Source organism: Hibiscus syriacus, unplaced genomic scaffold (genome assembly GCF_006381635.1).
Source record: "Hibiscus syriacus cultivar Baekdansim isolate YM2019G1 unplaced genomic scaffold, ASM638163v2 tig00014083_pilon, whole genome shotgun sequence".
Classification (NCBI taxonomy): Eukaryota; Viridiplantae; Streptophyta; class Magnoliopsida; order Malvales; family Malvaceae; genus Hibiscus; species Hibiscus syriacus.
The window spans coordinates 26,206-44,078 of record NW_024062315.1 but is presented as its reverse complement, the minus strand read 5'-3'; the positions used below and the strand labels follow the sequence as shown (position 1 = coordinate 44,078).

General features: G+C 34.7%; 4 protein-coding genes across 4 annotated transcripts; 1 reads left to right on the top strand and 3 right to left on the bottom strand.

Moving 5' to 3' along the window:
- The first annotated feature begins 578 nt into the window (after positions 1-578).
- Positions 579-4,181, top strand: LOC120206911 (thylakoid membrane protein slr0575-like). Its single transcript, XM_039206474.1, is given in 10 exon segments — positions 579-689; positions 692-846; positions 1,484-1,530; positions 1,610-1,712; positions 2,160-2,246; positions 2,513-2,597; positions 2,940-2,992; positions 3,411-3,491; positions 3,940-3,985; positions 4,083-4,181. Coding segments are annotated over 10 exon segments (795 nt in total). The 5' UTR covers positions 579-622; the 3' UTR covers positions 4,154-4,181.
- A 102-nt stretch (positions 4,182-4,283) lies between these two features.
- On the bottom strand, positions 4,284-6,155 carry LOC120206891. Its single transcript, XM_039206457.1, has 7 exons — positions 5,975-6,155; positions 5,861-5,905; positions 5,543-5,794; positions 5,298-5,455; positions 4,795-4,860; positions 4,443-4,556; positions 4,284-4,289 (listed from the first exon to the last, which is right to left on the bottom strand). The coding sequence occupies exons 1-7, from the start codon at positions 6,153-6,155 to the stop codon at positions 4,284-4,286; spliced, it is 822 nt and encodes a 273-aa protein (XP_039062388.1).
- Positions 6,156-9,248: 3,093 nt separating this feature from the next.
- Positions 9,249-12,902, bottom strand: LOC120206904 (programmed cell death protein 2-like). Its single transcript, XM_039206468.1, has 10 exons — positions 12,494-12,902; positions 12,319-12,402; positions 12,036-12,169; positions 11,839-11,936; positions 10,733-10,821; positions 10,535-10,649; positions 10,185-10,342; positions 10,024-10,094; positions 9,616-9,730; positions 9,249-9,418 (listed from the first exon to the last, which is right to left on the bottom strand). Exons 1-10 carry the CDS (start codon positions 12,716-12,718, stop codon positions 9,254-9,256), a joined length of 1,254 nt encoding a protein of 417 aa, XP_039062399.1. The 5' UTR covers positions 12,719-12,902; the 3' UTR covers positions 9,249-9,253.
- A 1,853-nt stretch (positions 12,903-14,755) lies between these two features.
- On the bottom strand, positions 14,756-17,726 carry LOC120206903. Its single transcript, XM_039206467.1, has 8 exons — positions 17,677-17,726; positions 17,289-17,486; positions 17,065-17,115; positions 15,620-15,861; positions 15,160-15,285; positions 15,014-15,073; positions 14,856-14,934; positions 14,756-14,825 (listed from the first exon to the last, which is right to left on the bottom strand). Exons 2-7 carry the CDS (start codon positions 17,467-17,469, stop codon positions 14,875-14,877), a joined length of 720 nt encoding a protein of 239 aa, XP_039062398.1. The 5' UTR covers positions 17,470-17,486; positions 17,677-17,726; the 3' UTR covers positions 14,756-14,825; positions 14,856-14,874.
- Positions 17,727-17,873: the final 147 nt, after the last annotated feature.

Sequence of the window (17,873 nt, the reverse complement as noted above, 5' to 3'; positions counted from 1 at the left end):
AAAAGCAAGGGTTTAGGTATGTGTGGAGACATGTTGCAACCATTTCTTCTTCTTTTCTGTTTGGATTACTGCAGACTGGGAATTATCAAATTTGCTTATGCTTCTTCTGTTTCTTACTAGTATAGAGTGAGTAATTAATATTGACGATGTCTGTTGGCAGCATAGTTGTTTTGAAATACTGATTTGATGATACAGTGCTTTAAATATTAAATTGACGATACAACACAAACGTAGGGTATCAAATTATTTATTTAAGCATAATTCTAAATTACTTAATATTTCACATTTACATTTTAATATTCGTAATGTTTAAATTCGAGATTTAAAAAAATAATAATTTATTTATTATTAAAATCGTTTATTGTATACTAAAGATACAAATATCTAAAAAATATTAATATTAAAACATCAAATTAAAAGAGAAAATATGAGAGAAAACATGAGTGACACGTAGAGTCATCATATGTTACTTGGAGGTTGAAACATGAAGCTGAGACAGTAAAGAATGACAGCCTCTCATTTGTTCCAACTTCCATAATAATAACACTGAAAATACCAAAGCAAAAGAGAAGGAAAAGAAGAACATTCAAATAATTTCGAAAGGAAATTACAAAAGAAAACAATGAAAGGAATATCACCACCGTCGACGGCGGCTATAATCATCCATTCTCATCATCACTATCTTAATCACCGCAGCCTCCATCAAACCGTCAGTGCCACCTCTCGGTATCAATCCCCGGACCCCATAATATTAAGCTTACTTTCATAGCAAAAGCGGCCGATTCAACATCTCAGCCTTCTGCTACAAAAACCATTGTCAGTGACGATGGATTCTCACTTTCTAAGGTAATTAGTCTATCATTCATACTCTTTTTTCTTGTGAAAATAGTAAAAACGGATATTTTGACTTTTTTTAATGGTTGAGTTTGATTGTTTAGATGAAGTAAAGGTTTGGTTTTTGAGACAAATGAAAATTTGTATCTTTAGTTAATTAGTTTGGTTGATTTGGAACAAGAGTTTTGATTGTATTGGATTGGGAGTTGTTGAACCATTATTTAAAATCTAGTATATTTTTGACAAATTCACATCCTTGATTCTGATTTAAACTGGTTAGAGATTTTTTTTTTAATAATCTAGAGCGAGTACAAGGTTTTATATGTTCAGGATCTATGTTAACCATTAACAACACTGCTGGAATCCGGGACCTCTAAGAAGAACAACACTCCTTTTTAGCTACTGAGGTTGCTTAATGAGTTTGGTTAGAGCAGTAGTTGGTATATATACAATGGAAAACTTCATTCATGAGTAGCAGAATTATCTAGTGAAAAACTGGAAGTGAACCACCAAATTGCTGAAATCAATACAATGAGTCAGGATTTATAGTTTTATTTCAGTTGAATCTCTTCATCGAATGATGATGTGATCAGGGAAATATGTCTTACTTTGACAAAGAACATGAATATTGATAATTGTTCATTTGCAGCTTTCATTTGGTGTTATCGGACTCGGTGTTGGAGTTTCGCTCCTCTCGTGAGTGCTTTACCTGTTAGCATTTCCCTGTTTCTCTACTGTATTTTGGTTTATCCCTCATTACAAGTTGAATATACAGGTACGGTTTTGGGGAATATTTTAACATTCTTCCAGGATCTGAATGGTCCGCACTAATGCTGACTTACGGCTTCCCTCTTGCAATAATCGGAATGGCCCTCAAGGTAAAGGTTTTCTTCCTTGGAGTCTGATTGAAATGGATTTTTGAAATCGCTCTCTTATTTCCTCATTATATGGTAGACTCGGATATCCGAAATTAGGACTTGGACGACATTGTTACTTGATACCTGAAGGTCTTACTTTCAAATATGTTTTAAATTTCATCCTGGCTTAAGTTGGTGCAACTGGACTAAACATTTCATCATAATCACATCTGGAAGTTGAAATTGCTTGTTAATTAGATCTTCCTAATGGCATGGACTACAGATTAAAAACCTTCATAATGTTCTTCCTACTATTCATTTTTATTGGAGAAAGCCTCGTGTTTGACACATCAGGATGTGATTGGGCTATGATATTCCGACGACCCTCCACATATTATTATCTCTGAAAACATATATATGATATTCAGCAGTTAGCTTCATAAGTTGTGGTTGTTGGTTGTATTGCAGTATGCAGAGCTCAAACCGGTGCCATGCTTGACCTATTCAGATGCTCAAATGTTAAGGGAAACCTGTGCCACTCCTATCCTTAAGCAGGTACTTTCGAACTCTGGAAATGCCAACTTGTTTACAAAATCTTTAAGATAATCAACACGAGATTCTTCAAGAAAACCCATTTTCAACACTCATAAATGAATCTGAGTTACTTAGTTTAGCAATGGCTAAATTAGGTGAAATTAATGTTCTTCAAATTCAAACTTGAAGTTGTCAATATCACTGGATGATATCCATTCTTATTTTACTTTACTCTCTTTAGTTTTGTGGATCACGTCAAAAAATGACTTTTGTTTAGCTTTTATTAGGTAAGGAACGATGTTACAAGATACCGTTATGGGGATGAACAGCATTTGGATGAGGCATTGAAGCGGATTTTCCAGTTTGGTTTGGTATGTCTTATGTCATCTCTGACTCTATATTTGTTTAAGTGCTCATGTTTGCTCTTGCACGGAAAATGAATATGGAATGATCTCTAAGGATCCTCCTAATACATAGAAACACAAAGAAAAATATTACCATACCCATGCTGAACACATATCCTGTCCGACACTCACACTTGAGTCCAGGTAACATATGATATGTCTTTTAATTTGTAAAAACCTATCATGAAAATTACCGAACATATCGGGGGAAATTGCACCTAATTTATTGCTTATTTGCCATGTGCTGTGAATTTTCTTGTATCTAAATTTAAGTTTTTGATTTCAGTTCTTTTTCTTTATCAACTCTCAGGTGGAGGAATTCCTCGGAGAAATGCACCTGTTCTTCAAATGATTCGGGAAGAAGTAAGTCTTTCGAAATTAGATTTACTCTCTAGCTTGAATCTGTTTTTTATTTCCAATCATAAATGTAAAATGTTATTTGGCGTCTATAATTCCCAACTCTTTTTTTCCCTATGGCATATACAATAATAAATGTGATTTCTCAAGAATATTTCGGCACTATGTTGCTGTAACTCTTCATTTTGTTTGAAGTGTCAGTATTTGGCTCGTATTCGGCCAAGAGTTTGGGGATATGAGTTATGACTCTCCAAACACACTTCATATAGATGAAGTTTTTGAAAAAAACAAAATTGAACATATCTGTGTTGGACTCAAAAATATCCAACACCTATACCCGAATTCGGGTAACATAGTTTAAGCATCGTTCCATTTCTAAAGTGAGGTTTGATTCTTTACTCTTATATTTGTTACTATGTCTTAGGTCACAGAAGATGGTAAATATTGTTTAGTCCTGGTGTTTGAGGCTAAAGCTTTGGAGTTGTCGGATTTCGAAAAGAGACAGGTAAACTAGCAAGCTATGCTTTTCACTTTTTCATTGTTCTTAAAGTATCTGTGTTTGGCGATCGTGTTTAAAACATTTGGACACGGGTGTAGAGATGTAAACCTTCAAATAAATGGAAAAACTTGAGAAAAAAATTGAACACATATGAATCTGAAATTCATACTCAAGCCAGATTAACATAGTAAGACATCTTTGGAAGGTACAATTCGACCAGTTGATTGACAGCTCTAGTTTATACCTCTTAATAGATCTGTTCATGCCAATTTTGGACAAGGCATTTAATAATTCAAGAATGGTGAACGTTGCAGAGTTTGTTAGTCATGATTTCTCTCTGATGTCTATATTCTTTAGTTGTATTTTCTGAGCTACCAAACAAGTCTGAAGTTCATTTGGTTTTCTAACTACGAAAACTTGCTGATCTGAACCAAATCATGACTGCGCTTTGTAGGCAAAATTTGCATCTTTCTTTGGACCAGACATCCCAGCTGAAGTTGGTGAGTTTTCACTTTGTAATCCACATGACATGCACACACAAATATTTCAAATTAAATAGTTAGTTATGTATGGAAGCTTATAAAGTTTATGGTTCAGGGAAGGGAGAGAATGATGTATATGAAGTTCGACTTGTTTCAAATTCCACCTCTAATGCATCAGCTTCATGAAGTATACCTGATTTCCTCGAGTTTCTTAAGAGGGTTATTTGTGATTGTTTCCGTTCCGGATTAGTCAATTAATTAATCGGTACCGGTCCATCATAAATATATAATATAATAATTAAATATTTTAAAAAGATTAATCCTACAAAAGGATACAAAAATTCGTAAGAGTAGTTTAGTTTTAGAATAAAAGCAAATCCATCATAAATATTTACCATGTTTAGCGGGCTTTAAGATGAGGAAAGCATGCAATTTTGGTGGTAAATTTGTGTTTGTTTCTCTGCCTTCTTCTCACCCACGATAAGCAATTCCACTTCCTTTCTTCATCCTTTTCTCTCGTCCGAATCTTATCATCTTCTTTGTCTATGATTGCTTCTTCTTTCTTCTCTTTTGTTTCTTTCACTTCATCCTGCAAAACCCTCATTACCAATCAATTTATTGTTCATCAACGCATCCACTTTCCTAACTTCTATATATATTTATAAAAAAATTACTTCAGTTTATATATATATATATATTCATTGATCCTACCCTCGATTGCATCAAGAGTATGAGACGAAATTCTTATGATACGACATCGTGTTTTTATTATGTTTCTCTATTTTGTAATGCGTAGGTTGAATTATGGGTACAGAAAAAGAGGCTACCTTGGAAGGACATGCCTCAATTATTTCTGCAACAAAACAGCCTGCTTGCAGACTTGCAGTGATGGACTGAAACAGTGATTTTTACATATTTTTAAATATAGATTTTTATATTTTATTAATAATTTATTTTTATCTAAAAATTTCATTAATTCACATTTTTTAAATATTATAAATTCGTCTCTTACCATAGATTTTTATATCAGTGTTTTACTACTTGGACAAAACATGTTAGACTCAAAACGTAGGTGTTGTGGCCACAAGAGGCTGGAGGACCAACCAATCTTGAACAGTAGTCCCCCACTTTGGAAGGGCACAGTGTCAGGCAATCCTAGCTGTCTTATCTTTGCCTTAAAAATATAAGCCACGCAACATGCAAGATTTTGATGCATTTAATCTTCAACATTCATGCATTGGGCCTCTCATGAAAGCTGTATCTTAAAATCAATTTAAGCACTAAAATGACATGAATTTTGGAACTCCTTGTAAGCAAGTTGAAGACATACCTGTTCATCAGATTTTGATTTCGTGTTAGAGAATGGTGAATCTCCAGTTTCAGTTCCCGATGGATTTAATGCTGTCTCCAAGATTGAAGGGGTTGAAACAGAGCTAGGAGAAGTGGGATGGGGTGGTGGAGTTCCCTCATCTCTATTTAAGCTTTCAGCTGCAATCACATGGTTGACTAAAACTTCAAAAACCCAATCTTAAATGAAGCAATTTCAGCACTTCAACTTAATTATTCAAACCAAACCTGGAATAGGGGAACCAGCAATGTCTTCCTCGACTATTGTTGAGGGGTAAACCAGTGGACCAGAAACGGTGATTTTGTTTGCCAATTTTCGAAATGACCTTCCACTCAGCGTTTTTGCCGATAAACATTCCATCGGGAACTCTCCCGACAGAGGGTTACAAATGTACTTCTCGGCTTCGTTCCACTTGGAGTTTAAAGCAAACACCTCCGGTGAGCATTCCAAACTATTATACAGTGACCGCGCCTGTAATGCTGCACCAAAAAAAAATCCAGATTTTTTCATGCAAAGTTTTGGTACAACAATGATTTACAAGTTACCTTTAAGAGCCGCGGTGAATGAATATGTTGAAGGGTCGATTCCAACTGTAAAAGCAATGCCAAAGTTGAGATTAAAAAACCAAATTCTCAATGAAAGATGAGCAAGAGAGGTACCTTTGAATGAACATGCTGGAGACGACGTGGTGCTGGAAATGGTGAAGTTGGATGGGTGTGAGCTTGTATTTCTGATATATGAACCTGAATATCTTCTTGAAACAGTGTTTTCATGGCGGATTCGAGCTTTGAGACTCCACTCTCTCAAACTTATCTCTGGTTGTTCCGGGGCGGACGCCATGAATGAAACTACAATTTGAGCTGCAAGGTTCAAAATCCGCGTGGAATTTGAAGCCGCGAGTATTAAAATATCAGAAATCCGAGTTTATCTTATTTTCAATTTCCATTTTGTATTTTTTTCGATTTTAATATTATATGTATTATTGGTCGTGAATTCACATAGAAAAATAGTAATAATAATAACCCTTGAATTTTTATTTTTATTTTCTTAATAGATAATAACCCTTGAATATTTGGATTCACTTTCATTTCAGTATCATATACCTCTTGTATGAATACTGCATTAAAATATTTGAATACAAAATTTATTTGTGTATATAAAAAATTTATAGAAACTATTTTTTATAATTAAAATGATTTAAAATTAAAATAAGTTTTAGATTTTAATGATAATATTTAAGTAAAAATAATTAAATAAAAGTTCTTTTAATTTTATAGGTAAAGTACTCAAATATTTTTTTTATATAAATAATTATTATTCTCGTCAGAAAAAAGCCATAATGATTAGGACTGATGTCAATTTTGGAAAACATTAATAATTTTGTCGGATGCATAATATTCTGAATGGACTCCTCTCAGGTATGAAGTAGACCTTTATAGCTCCAGGGTTGAATAGGTTTAATGCCAATTAGGGATGTTCAAATTCAATTACCCATATTTTCGGGTACCCGAATTATCGAGTATCTGATTTTTTGGATAGTATATTTGTTGATCCATAATTCGGTTCATTAAGTTTGGGTACTAGGTAGTCAAGGGTATTCGGTTCATATATATATTTTTTAAATTACATAGAAAATACATAAAATTTAAAAGTTCATAATACACATAATTTATACACAAAAATTAGTGATTTGAAGTTAGTTTTAAGGATAAATATATGAATATATATATATATATTAAAGTTTATTTTCGAAAGAAAACATTAAAAATATTAATATCGATCTTGATTTTTTCCTTCGATTATCATATTCACAAATTAATAAAAACTTTTCGAAAAAAATTAAAACTTAAAAGTACATAATAAAAACCTAGAAAAACTTAAGGATTTAAATTTAGTTTTAAGGTAAAAATATTAAGGAACCTAAAATAAAAACACAATTTAAACCTATATAAATTAAAACTACCGGGTCGGGTCAGATACCCAGTTATAAAAAAATTGGTCCAAACCCGGGTCGGTTCAGATAATTATTTTAAAGAATTACCTAATTTTTTAAAGTTCGAGTCGACAGATCAACCGAGCCAAGTATTTTTAAACATCCCTAATGCTACTTACTCTATTTAGACGGAATCATTATTGCTATTTACAGCATACCTTTGGATTTTGATGTTCCTTTTAGCTTCAACTATCCATTCCATGCCTCAATATCAAAACTCGGTCAACATTTTCATTTATTTCATCTATTTATTTGTGTCCCAAATTTATAGTTTAAGGCTACGAGATTATTGTATATCGTATTCAACTAATATAATTATATCACCTCTAATATCGTCTAATCTATTTACATCTAAATTTTATAATTAAAACTAGATAAGATCATAACTCATTAAATGACCTCAATAGTTAAAAATATTTTTTTTTTCTGTAAAGGTTTTAGATTTAAGCAACTACCTTTGTAAAGTGATCGTATGTTGTTAATAAATTAAGAAAATTTTAAAAAAATATTATCTTATAAATATCTCGTATTAATAAAAAAAATTAGATATCACAATCTTGATCCTTGACGACGGATGAAAAGAAAAGGTAGGTCCTGTGGGTGTGGCTGCCATCACCACTCTTTGAGGAATCGAGGGTTTGCAAGTTGATACCGAATTGATGGCGAGTGCCATGTGATTGTCATCCATCACAAAGAAGTTAGAGGAATACGTGGCCTTAGTTTTTGTCCGACTCTGAATGTAATGCAGGTTTCACTGAAAGGGAGAGGACTGTTGTCTCTGCCACTAGTTTCTTAAGTGGCGGATCACATGTACTCGAGGGTGAGCACCAAGGTTTTCAAAAATGGTCCCAACCGCGATATAACGGTTTCGCCGCTGTCCGAGTTACCTACGACGGCCGCAATCACGGTAAATCCGAAATAATCGAAAACACGACCGTGACCGCGATTTGAAACCCTGGTGAGCACAGTAAAATCTGATTTTTCTTTGGTTAGTTACATCATTTACAAACACTATTGTCAACATATTGGTGCAGTTATCCTTCTTTAATGCAATGTCCATACAGGCCGCCACCTCTTTCAGCACCTGATGCTCCTGTTGGTTCAAGAAAACAGTGTTTTTGTTCTCCAATATTATGTACATATCTTCAAGTACTGGTTTTATGGACCAGTGCACCCGTATTCCCTGTTTGAAGAAAATCTTTTGAACAAAGTTATCTGTGATCCAGATGCCACAGTATAACAGGTTTATGTTCTTAATCATAAGTAAAATCTCTCTAATGGTAGCAAGTTTAGCAGTTGCCATGCTTGTTCCTTGCACCAGATTGCAGATCCATGAAATGTTCTTGTCCTAATACACCATGCCATGCCACAGAGTGCCCCCACTTTCTTCTAGGCAACAACAACAATATTAGGATAACCTGTAACATAATCGGATCCCTCAAAATGATCACCAGTGTTGAGGAATGCTTGTTCACATAAACAGATGAGGTTCTTAGCTTTCTGCGAGACTGCCACCAAGCTCGGGGACTCATTTCTAGAGCAAACTCCAATCCTATGAATCTGTATGCACGCATAGTGCATGCAAAGTCCGGTCATCCATTCAAACTTTCCGGCTGGGTCCTTCATGTTGATCCAGGAACTAATCCAATTCTTCATAATAGGATTGGTATCAGGCTCATGATTTAATTCATAAATGAGTTAGGACATCAAACTGGTACTCCCCTTAATACGAGTTTCAACCTCTACAATCTCAAGAAAAGAAACCATACAATATATTTTCTGTCATAAAGGGGTATTACAGTTTGATAAATACCTTCCATTACACTTCCTAAGATCAAAATTAATAAATTGCCTCCACTAAACTAAATTTCAAGCAAATATCCCGAAATTTGTCATTTGAAGCAACTTTTTCCCAAAACTATGTTCGTTTTTTATGGGCAAAAAACTATGAAGGGCAATTAATAGAAGTACCAAGTTGTACCCAGGCAAATTCCTGTTCGTAACCTACACCTTCACAAGAGGCTTCACATGTATATACTGCAATTGTAGCCCAGTCAAGAGAATCCGCATCATTCTTCACACCAAAGAAATAAAGTAACTGAGGCAATATCTGAACAACAAATTTGCATAGAACTTGTATTAGAGACTTCCTTTTTCAAGTGAAAATAAAGACCTCGATGAGGAATTAATATTTCTAAAATCAGCAAAAGATCCACAAAAATTTATCGTGCAGAATTGATAATTTTTTCTCTTGGCTTTGAACTTGATAGATAACTGGGCTTCCATGAAGGTAAGATTAACAAGTACCTGAAATTCGAAACATAGGCGACCACCACAATAGCTGCATAAGGGAATATCAGCCTTGGAAGGGTGACCACCTAAGATAGGCCACAGTGGCTTAGAACCAGCACTCCTACAATATCTGTCATTGTTAAAAGAGACATATGTGATCAGATTTCTTTTAAAGTTTTCCCATGTATTTGGAGGGCATTTGGAGATCAAAGTCCCATATCCATGAGTCTGAAACAATTGTTGGACACAAATACTTCAAGAAAAATGAAGAGTTGGAGCAAAATAGATGCCATCCTCCATATTAAGGTAATGCAAAGTGTGCAGGGTGCTTTATGGTTTATGCAAAATAAGCATTGCAGAGTCACAATGCATAAGTATTTTCTGATGGTACATATGAAGTAGAAAAAGTGTACAAGTTCTCACCTCAAAACTTGTTCAGGAGCCTTGGCTATCCGCTCTTGGAAAGAAGCCCAACTCTTTTTGTCACCATCTCCCTATGCAACAGAGGTAGCAAGCATTAAGATACCCTAAACAAGAATTCATTCACATGCCACTACAACAGCTAACAGTACCGGTATCAATACCTCAAAATAATCCATAAGTGATTTCGTTGCACCATCAACCCTGTTCCTCGTTATCAATGAATTATTGGTATGTCCCTCATCTCCAGACATCTCTGTATCATATTCACTTTCGTGTTCATTTTTGATCTCATACTCTGGCCACAAACTCTTGCTTGCAACTGTTTAAAATGAAAAATTTAGTAAGAGAGAATTCAGAAAGACCCTCAACCAAAATTTGTTTAGACTCTGCAGTTCAAATACCCGTTCACTCCATTCTTAAAAATTATCCCAGAAGAAAATGGAAGAAAGCTTGGCGATTAACATGTCAATTTACAAGTCAATAACCCAGGGTAATATCAATTAATGCTTGCCTTTTGGGGCTTTAATTTGTGCAATTCCACCATGACAGGCACTAGGCTCAGGTGACTGAGGTGAAAGACTCGGCTGTTGACATTCAAGTTTATGACCCGAGCGCCAGTGCATGACCTGAAATGTAAGAAAACAGAAAAGTTAGGTAGGTAAATAGACTTCAGACAAGTGAGAACAACTAGAATTTAACACCTAACTACCTGGTGCTTTTGTGAGCAATATCGTGCTACTTTGCAACTACTGCAAAACTTATCTCCTTTCCAGGTGCCACACCAATTGCAGAGTGGAGCTGCAACATGAATACATGAGGATAAAACACATTATGAGCGTGAATGCAATTGATGAACCCAATTTGAGTTGGCTAATGCAGTGATACAAGAAGAAGATAATGTTGACCCCTGAATAAAGTGATCACTATAAAGTAATATCAAGGAAAAATCGAGTGCATATAAACACAAACAAGGCAATTAAGAAAAACCCACATCAATGTCATCTTAAGCCAGTACTTAAAGACATATATAAACAGAACTAAAAATAAGAAAAGAGCACGAAATCAAAAGCACTGGAACTCACAGCTGTTCCATACTACATTGGATACGCTCGAGAATCATTATTCTCGTGATGGAAAATGCTTTCTTCTTTGTTATTTCACCTATCCTTTTTAAGTAATAATATGGGTTCATAAGAAACTTTGCATAAAAAATTAAAGAAGCTTCCCTCTTTTAATCACTTCTCAAATCTATTCAAAATTTCAAATCAAGCAATCTGCAAAGAGAAACTTGTAAAACAAAATTCAAGTTTCCCAGTGTATACATGATCTTGGTGGGAAAAATGAAGAGAGAGATAAATTGTAAAAAGAAACCAGTTTGTTTGATGAAAAAGAAAATAAAGAAATCAAGGATGAATTAAACAACTACATTTGAAATGCTGATAGTTTCCCTCTGCTTTCCTCCCATTTATGGATGAACTAAATTTGAAAGATTTAAATGAAAGGGAATTCCTTCCTACTACTATTTCCACCTAAAGAATGACGGGAAATGCAAACTCTTGTCTTTCAATTTATTTATTTATTTGTTACAACTTTCCCCTATTGCTCTGGCTAAGACAATTCCAACCAAAAGTTGGTAACTTAATGCAAAACTCATCCCTTCAAATTAAAGCACATAGTGAATGGTGAGATTATAAGATCTTACTCCAATACAAACTTAGTTATATTCTCATACATAGATGTAATATACCAAATAAAAAATCCATTTTTTTCATAAAATTTGAGATATATTCAGTAAAATTAAGAATCCAAAGTTACCTCCAGGGGTTAAAGGTTTGTCACTCGCATTGACTTCAGGGGGTTTACTTGAATAATAAGGATTAGTTCGTGGCAACTGGCAACGGAAAACCTTCACACTTGAGAAAACAAAACATAACTCAGCAAGATAAAGAACATTGAAAATACTAACATTGAGAGGGGAAAAAAATGAACGTGACAGATATTTGTTGATATACCTCCTCGATTGCTTATCCGGATGACGCTTCCATTGTTCATGTTGATCTCGGAGAAGACATTTCATGGATAGACACATAAATACAAATAATGTTCGATGAAATGTGGAGTCTTTTTCGACTAATGGAGCATAAACCTAGGCATTCAGTCAATATGAAAATTAGCACTATCAGTCTAATACAACAAAATATAAAACAAAATACGACATTTATAAGAATTGATTCGAGTTTAAAGTAGAGCTCAAGTCTGACAGAACATTACAAAATAACCACACACAAAAAGTACCTGGAGTAGGAATTGCAGAGGTTCTCCGCATATATCACAAACACAAGATATTCCTGAGGGTAAATTATCCGGGTCCAACCAAGACTACAAGAAAACACTACTATAAAAATCCCGAAAATGCATATGCTTTTTTTTTAATATTGAAATAGCTAAGCAAAAAAAAAAAAAAGCTTACTGGGACGCCTCCAGCTTTACTTGGAAACTGTTGACGGAGAAGTGACCAGCTGTGTTCAGGCTTTTCAACGAACCCAAGAATTACAGCTTCATCATCATCGTCTTCGTCGTCGTCATTATCATCTTCATCTACAGCGATGTCTTCGTCATCTTCATCATCATCAAGAGGAGTAAATCGCAGGCCCTTGAGCTCATCCATGGAATCTCCCTTTCCATCAATATCCATCTCGTTTCCGATTTATTAATACAACCGTTAAGTGAAGAAAACTGTATCAAAATTGTTAAGCCTTTTTATTTGAACCAGATGCAACAGAGGGATAAGAGAACTGAATAATCAACTGCGGTAGTGGACTGGTGCAAGTGGATTCATCTGGCGTGTGCCGAAAGTAGGTTAAAGCCTAAAGTGAGAGTATCGTACTTGGTTTCGGCTTTTAGCCAGAGGAGTCGCAGACCGGAGATGGAGAGGAATCAATGGCCCTAAAAATTGGTAAGCCGGCTCATTACTTAAATGGTTAAAGTTAAACAGGCTTTAAAAGAGCCCAAATACATAAATCATCATATTATCAAAGAATATTAGTAAAACATCCCAAGTCCTAAACTATTTAGAGAATACGAAAGAATTCATATAATAACACAAAGTAGCCCACATGTGAGTGGGTATGACTTCAATGGAAGTCACCTACATGGAAACTTGGAAACATGTTCTTCCCAACGCCCGCTGCATACCCATCTCACCGCTCCTTCTCCACCGAGGCACCCAGATCCCAAGCGTTGTGCACCCCACTTCTCATTTTCCTTAGATGCGTTATTTCTCTTTTCACCGTCGATTTTGGCTGCCAGTTGACATATATCTGAAAGATTTCTCTGATTCCGACGTCGAGTGTAAAGGCATAAGGGAGCTTCACCGCAGGACTCACCCGTCGAGCAGGGACTAAAGTTGCCCTTAGTGAATCCACGATGTCGAATGGAATGGCCCTCACTGTTTCTTTAACATTGAAGAAGTTGTATCTACATCCAGGTATCAAAGATGAGTCGAAAAGAATTTAAGCAGTTACAAGTTCGAGTTCGATTCGAGATAAATAAAAGGTAAATTAGGTTGTAGTCACAGTATTTTAGATTACTTTTCACTTTGGTTATTAAACTTTTAAAATTTGTATTGCGACCACTAAACTTTTAATTTGTTTTTATTTTGATCATTGTCGTTAGCCGTCGTTCAGGAATGTTGATCCATGGTCTTGCACGCCTAGCGGCTCGTAAATCAAATCAATTAGAGAAATACGAACCATTTAGTTGGGAAATAGAGTTACGAAAAGCTTTTGACAGGTGAAAAGCAGCCTTAAGTTCCAACAATCGTACTAGTTTTGGAATTGGAAACAGATGCTTCAGGGGTAGGTATTGGTGCAGTTCTGATACAAGAGGGAAGGCCAATAGCTTATTTCAGCTGAACACTCAGTTCTCAGATACAATGTTTGTTATCACACATACAGTAGGAAAATGGAGACAATAACTTCTAGGGAGGAAATTCACCATTATAACAGATCACGAATCTTTGAGGGAAACACCTGAACAACAACGTGGGTTATCGAAATGATTTTGATTTCAATATACATTATCGACCGGGAAAACTGAATATGACTGCCAATGCGCCGTTGTACGAGCCATGCAGAATGCTGACGGCCTTCGTTTCATAGTTCTATCATTTGAATACATGCAGGAATATTGAGACTATTTCAATATTTTCATCTAATTTCTATTCCAAGGGAATGAGAAGGGATGTTAAGAAATTCATAGGGGAATGTCAGATTAACCAAAGAATTAAAAGTAATAATTTATCTTCATCTGGATTATTGCAACTATTACTAATATAAAAAAAGTATAACTACACGTTTAGTACCTAAACTATTACTTTTATTTCATTTTGGTACTCAGTTTTAAAAAAAAAATCAAATTGATACCTAACGTTTAGTTTATTAATACCGAAACTATACATGACCAATGGTTACTGTAAAGGAGACAACTCATCTTCTATAAAAACTAACAGATTCCTTCTTATCTTCAATTCTCTTCCTTTCTTCTTCTAATTTCTGCTTTGGAAATTCCATTGCAGGAAGGATGGTATCAATATCTCTACCAAAAAAACCAAAAATGCAAGTAGCAATACACAAGTCGTAACTAAAGAATGAATGAGCTACAAACAATGAAATAGAAGGTTGACTCTCTGAGTTACAAACGCATTTAACAAAACAAAACCAAAAAAACATACGGAAAACCCTAAACTTTCATAGGTTATGGTTAGTTTGGTTGCATTACATAACTCTATTTTTGCAGAAAAAACAGAAACTAATTCTTAAATTACTCTCCGATCTACTCGTTTAACAGATTTCAATCTTCATTCTCACGCCCCCTTTTGGATCCATGTTTTGTAGACTCTTCTCTCGTTCTCTGCGGTTTATGTGGCAAATTAGTTTAGGTCCTAACGAAAAATACCGAAGAAATACATTAAAACTTGAATTTTTATAACCTTTCTTTTTGAACCTTTCACCCTTCGTTGACGTCCTCTATTTTTCGTTTTCTGTTTATCCTAGTACAAGACAATAGATTAGAGCTTACGTTCCTGCATAGATAATGTTCAATCAATAGAAAAAATCATATTTCAGACAAATCAACCTTTGCAACAGCATCAACTGGAGCATGTGTTTCTGCAGCGATTTCCTGATTATCAATTTCCCCGTCACTGTTGAGCATAGTCTTCAGTCTACCTTCCTCGAGTAATTTCTTGGATCGAGCATGCCTCTACAATGATAAAGGAAGTTTAGTTAGATCTGGCATCGATTTATGTGAAACGAAATAAGCAAAACAAAGCTGATGCCTGGAACCATCAATTTACATCCTGGCACCACATATAAATGTTGAAAGTGTACAATATCATCAATTCACATCCAGGCACCACATCGTATCAAACTTTGTATCATTTCCTCGATTTGAAGGTCAACAAATTCTATATAAAAAATTTCCATAGTCAAAAAACTTTTCAGGACTGGATTGGAGATTGGCATATGGGTTCCCATCACTGGTGTGATTACCATATTTCACTACAAAGAGAAAACAAGTAAGCCAGATGTCTTACCTTGGAACTAAGGTGAGCCCTTATAGTCTCCTCATTCAAACAGACAATTCTAGGGCACAACTTGCAGTTAAAAACCGATTTGCATTTCAGTATACAGCTTGGGAAATCGTTCGGCAACGGTTCTTCTTTGGTTGGGGTATGCAAGTTTTTTCCCTGTAATTGAGCACCGTGTTTAGTATGCAACTTATTGTTGATAAATATCTGTTTATCATCTCGAGGTTCCTCATCATCATCTATAAGACCTGGAAAACCAGGTCATATTAACCACAAAAATAAAGGAGCATTTTTTTAGAATCAACATATCATGCATGTTAATATTAAATAATGTCTAAATGAAAATCATTATGAGAATATTGATCCTTCAAAGACCCAGTGAATACATGGAAAAACTTAAAAAAATTATATAAATATAGGGATAGGATCCTATTACCGTTGGATGAGTGAAAATAGATGGCTGAGATTAACACTAGAAAATGAGAAGATATTCACTAGGAAAAAAAAAGCAAAGAGTTAATCTCAGTCATCTATTTTCACTCATCTAACGGTCCTAAATCTATGTTAAACTAAAAGAGTTTTACATTGTGTAAGTGGATACTAACCCATATATATATATATATATATATATTTATATACACACACTTTTGACAACCAAATACCCGAATCTGACACCTGCACCCAATTTCAAGTAAAATAAATCTTTCCTATTTATAAATACCTCAAATATAAAAGAGAAAGATACAGACAATGTTAAAAACATTAAAAAAACTGTATCAAAGGATGAGCATGAGCAATTGTTGTGTTCTTTCCACATTTACAAAGAAAGATTCAGTTTACTTATGACATTTTAATGGCTTCAATTGAACTTCAGACTTAATAGATAACATGACAATTTTTAAATATTAACGAGAAAGACAAATTAACAGCTGAAATTCATACCGTGTCAGACATAGCTTATATACTTTGACATGGAACATGCAACACTTTTCTCATTTACAGAGTGAGACCAACTAACCTAAGATGGATTTTAATGGCGCCAATCGGATTTCAAACAAACAAGATGTCAGGAAAAGTTCTAAATGCGGACTAGAAAGATAAGTTAATAGTTGCAATCTTAGTGAATTTCAGACATGGCTTATATTTTTTTACTAGAAAAATTGCAACACTTTTCTCATCTATCGAGAAAAGAGTCAGCTTACTTGGAACATATTTTAACAGCATCAATCAAACTTCAGGCATATAGATATCAGGACATTCTAAATACAAACTAGAAAGACAGATTAATAGCCGCTATTCTTTGCAAACTTCAGGCAAATTTTACTTGGAACATATTTGAACTGTGTAACACTTTCTTTAACCATATGCATGAAAAATTCATGAATCAAAGTTTTGTTTCTCATGCAAATCACGAAATTATGAACTCTCTCAAATCAATTATAAAATTATACCTGCCGAGTCCACACCAACTTCATGTGCGGAGCTATCCTCGCTCTCGTACCCTAAAATCAAACAAGCATACAAATTGTTTTACTTGAGCAACAAATTGTTTTACTTGAGCAACAACTTGTTCTGATAGATGAAAACAATTTAATCTCGGATATGAACTGATTGATGAAAACACATTAAAGTTTGAGGATATATACAAGTCATCAGTAAAACATAAGAAATAAACCAGAAGACGTGGAGCAAGCTTGATCATGTTGTTTTACTTGAGCAGTAACTCCTTGTTCTGATTCAGGTTCAGATTCTCCCGAGGCTTCCACTTCAAGTTCAGAGTCCGAAGATGACGAAGACGAATCCGACACATTATCTTTATCACCATGTTCAAATTTATAGAATCTCCTCTTTATCATTTCTTTTAACAAAGTTTCTGGTTACTGTGACAACATAAACAAGATCAAACGAGGAGATTAAAAATTTATCCCTATAATGAATTTGGTAATTCATACTTTCGAAGGTTTTCATTTTAAAGTGAAAGCTCTCGAGATCATTCATTATAAAGATAAGTATAGAAGAAAGTATAAATTTTCTCAAAGTCAAAACGAATGGGAAAAGCTTACGCGGAGCTGGTGACGGCAGAGCTTAGAGAGAGCGTTGCAGGGTTTTAGGTTAGAGAGGAATAACAGTCTTCTTTCGAAAACTGAGATTTCATGTTTCAACATGTGAAGTTTGGGCCTTAGATCTGCACTAAAATCCCATGAGTAATGGCCCATGATAGAGTTTTATGTTCTCAAAAGAAATATTCTTCACCTGACTT

Coding starts and splice junctions, on each gene's coding strand:
- LOC120206903 (XM_039206467.1), bottom strand. CDS start 17,469: ATGATAAAGAGGAGATTCTATAAATTTGAACATGGTGATAAAGATAAT. Junction 15,862..17,064: donor AGTTGGTGTGGACTCGGCAG/GTATAATTTTAT, acceptor CTGGTTTTCCAG/GTCTTATAGATGATGATGAG. Junction 15,074..15,159: donor CAGTTGATGCTGTTGCAAAG/GTTGATTTGTCT, acceptor GTCTTGTACTAG/GATAAACAGAAAACGAAAAA.
- LOC120206904 (XM_039206468.1), bottom strand. CDS start 12,718: ATGGATATTGATGGAAAGGGAGATTCCATGGATGAGCTCAAGGGCCTG. Junction 10,343..10,534: donor ACAAATTAAAGCCCCAAAAG/GCAAGCATTAAT, acceptor CATTTTAAACAG/TTGCAAGCAAGAGTTTGTGG. Junction 9,419..9,615: donor GCCTATGTTTCGAATTTCAG/GTACTTGTTAAT, acceptor TTTGTTGTTCAG/ATATTGCCTCAGTTACTTTA.
- LOC120206891 (XM_039206457.1), bottom strand. CDS start 6,155: ATGGCGTCCGCCCCGGAACAACCAGAGATAAGTTTGAGAGAGTGGAGT. Junction 5,795..5,860: donor ATTCACCGCGGCTCTTAAAG/GTAACTTGTAAA, acceptor TTTTTGGTGCAG/CATTACAGGCGCGGTCACTG. Junction 5,456..5,542: donor TGCTGGTTCCCCTATTCCAG/GTTTGGTTTGAA, acceptor ATGTGATTGCAG/CTGAAAGCTTAAATAGAGAT.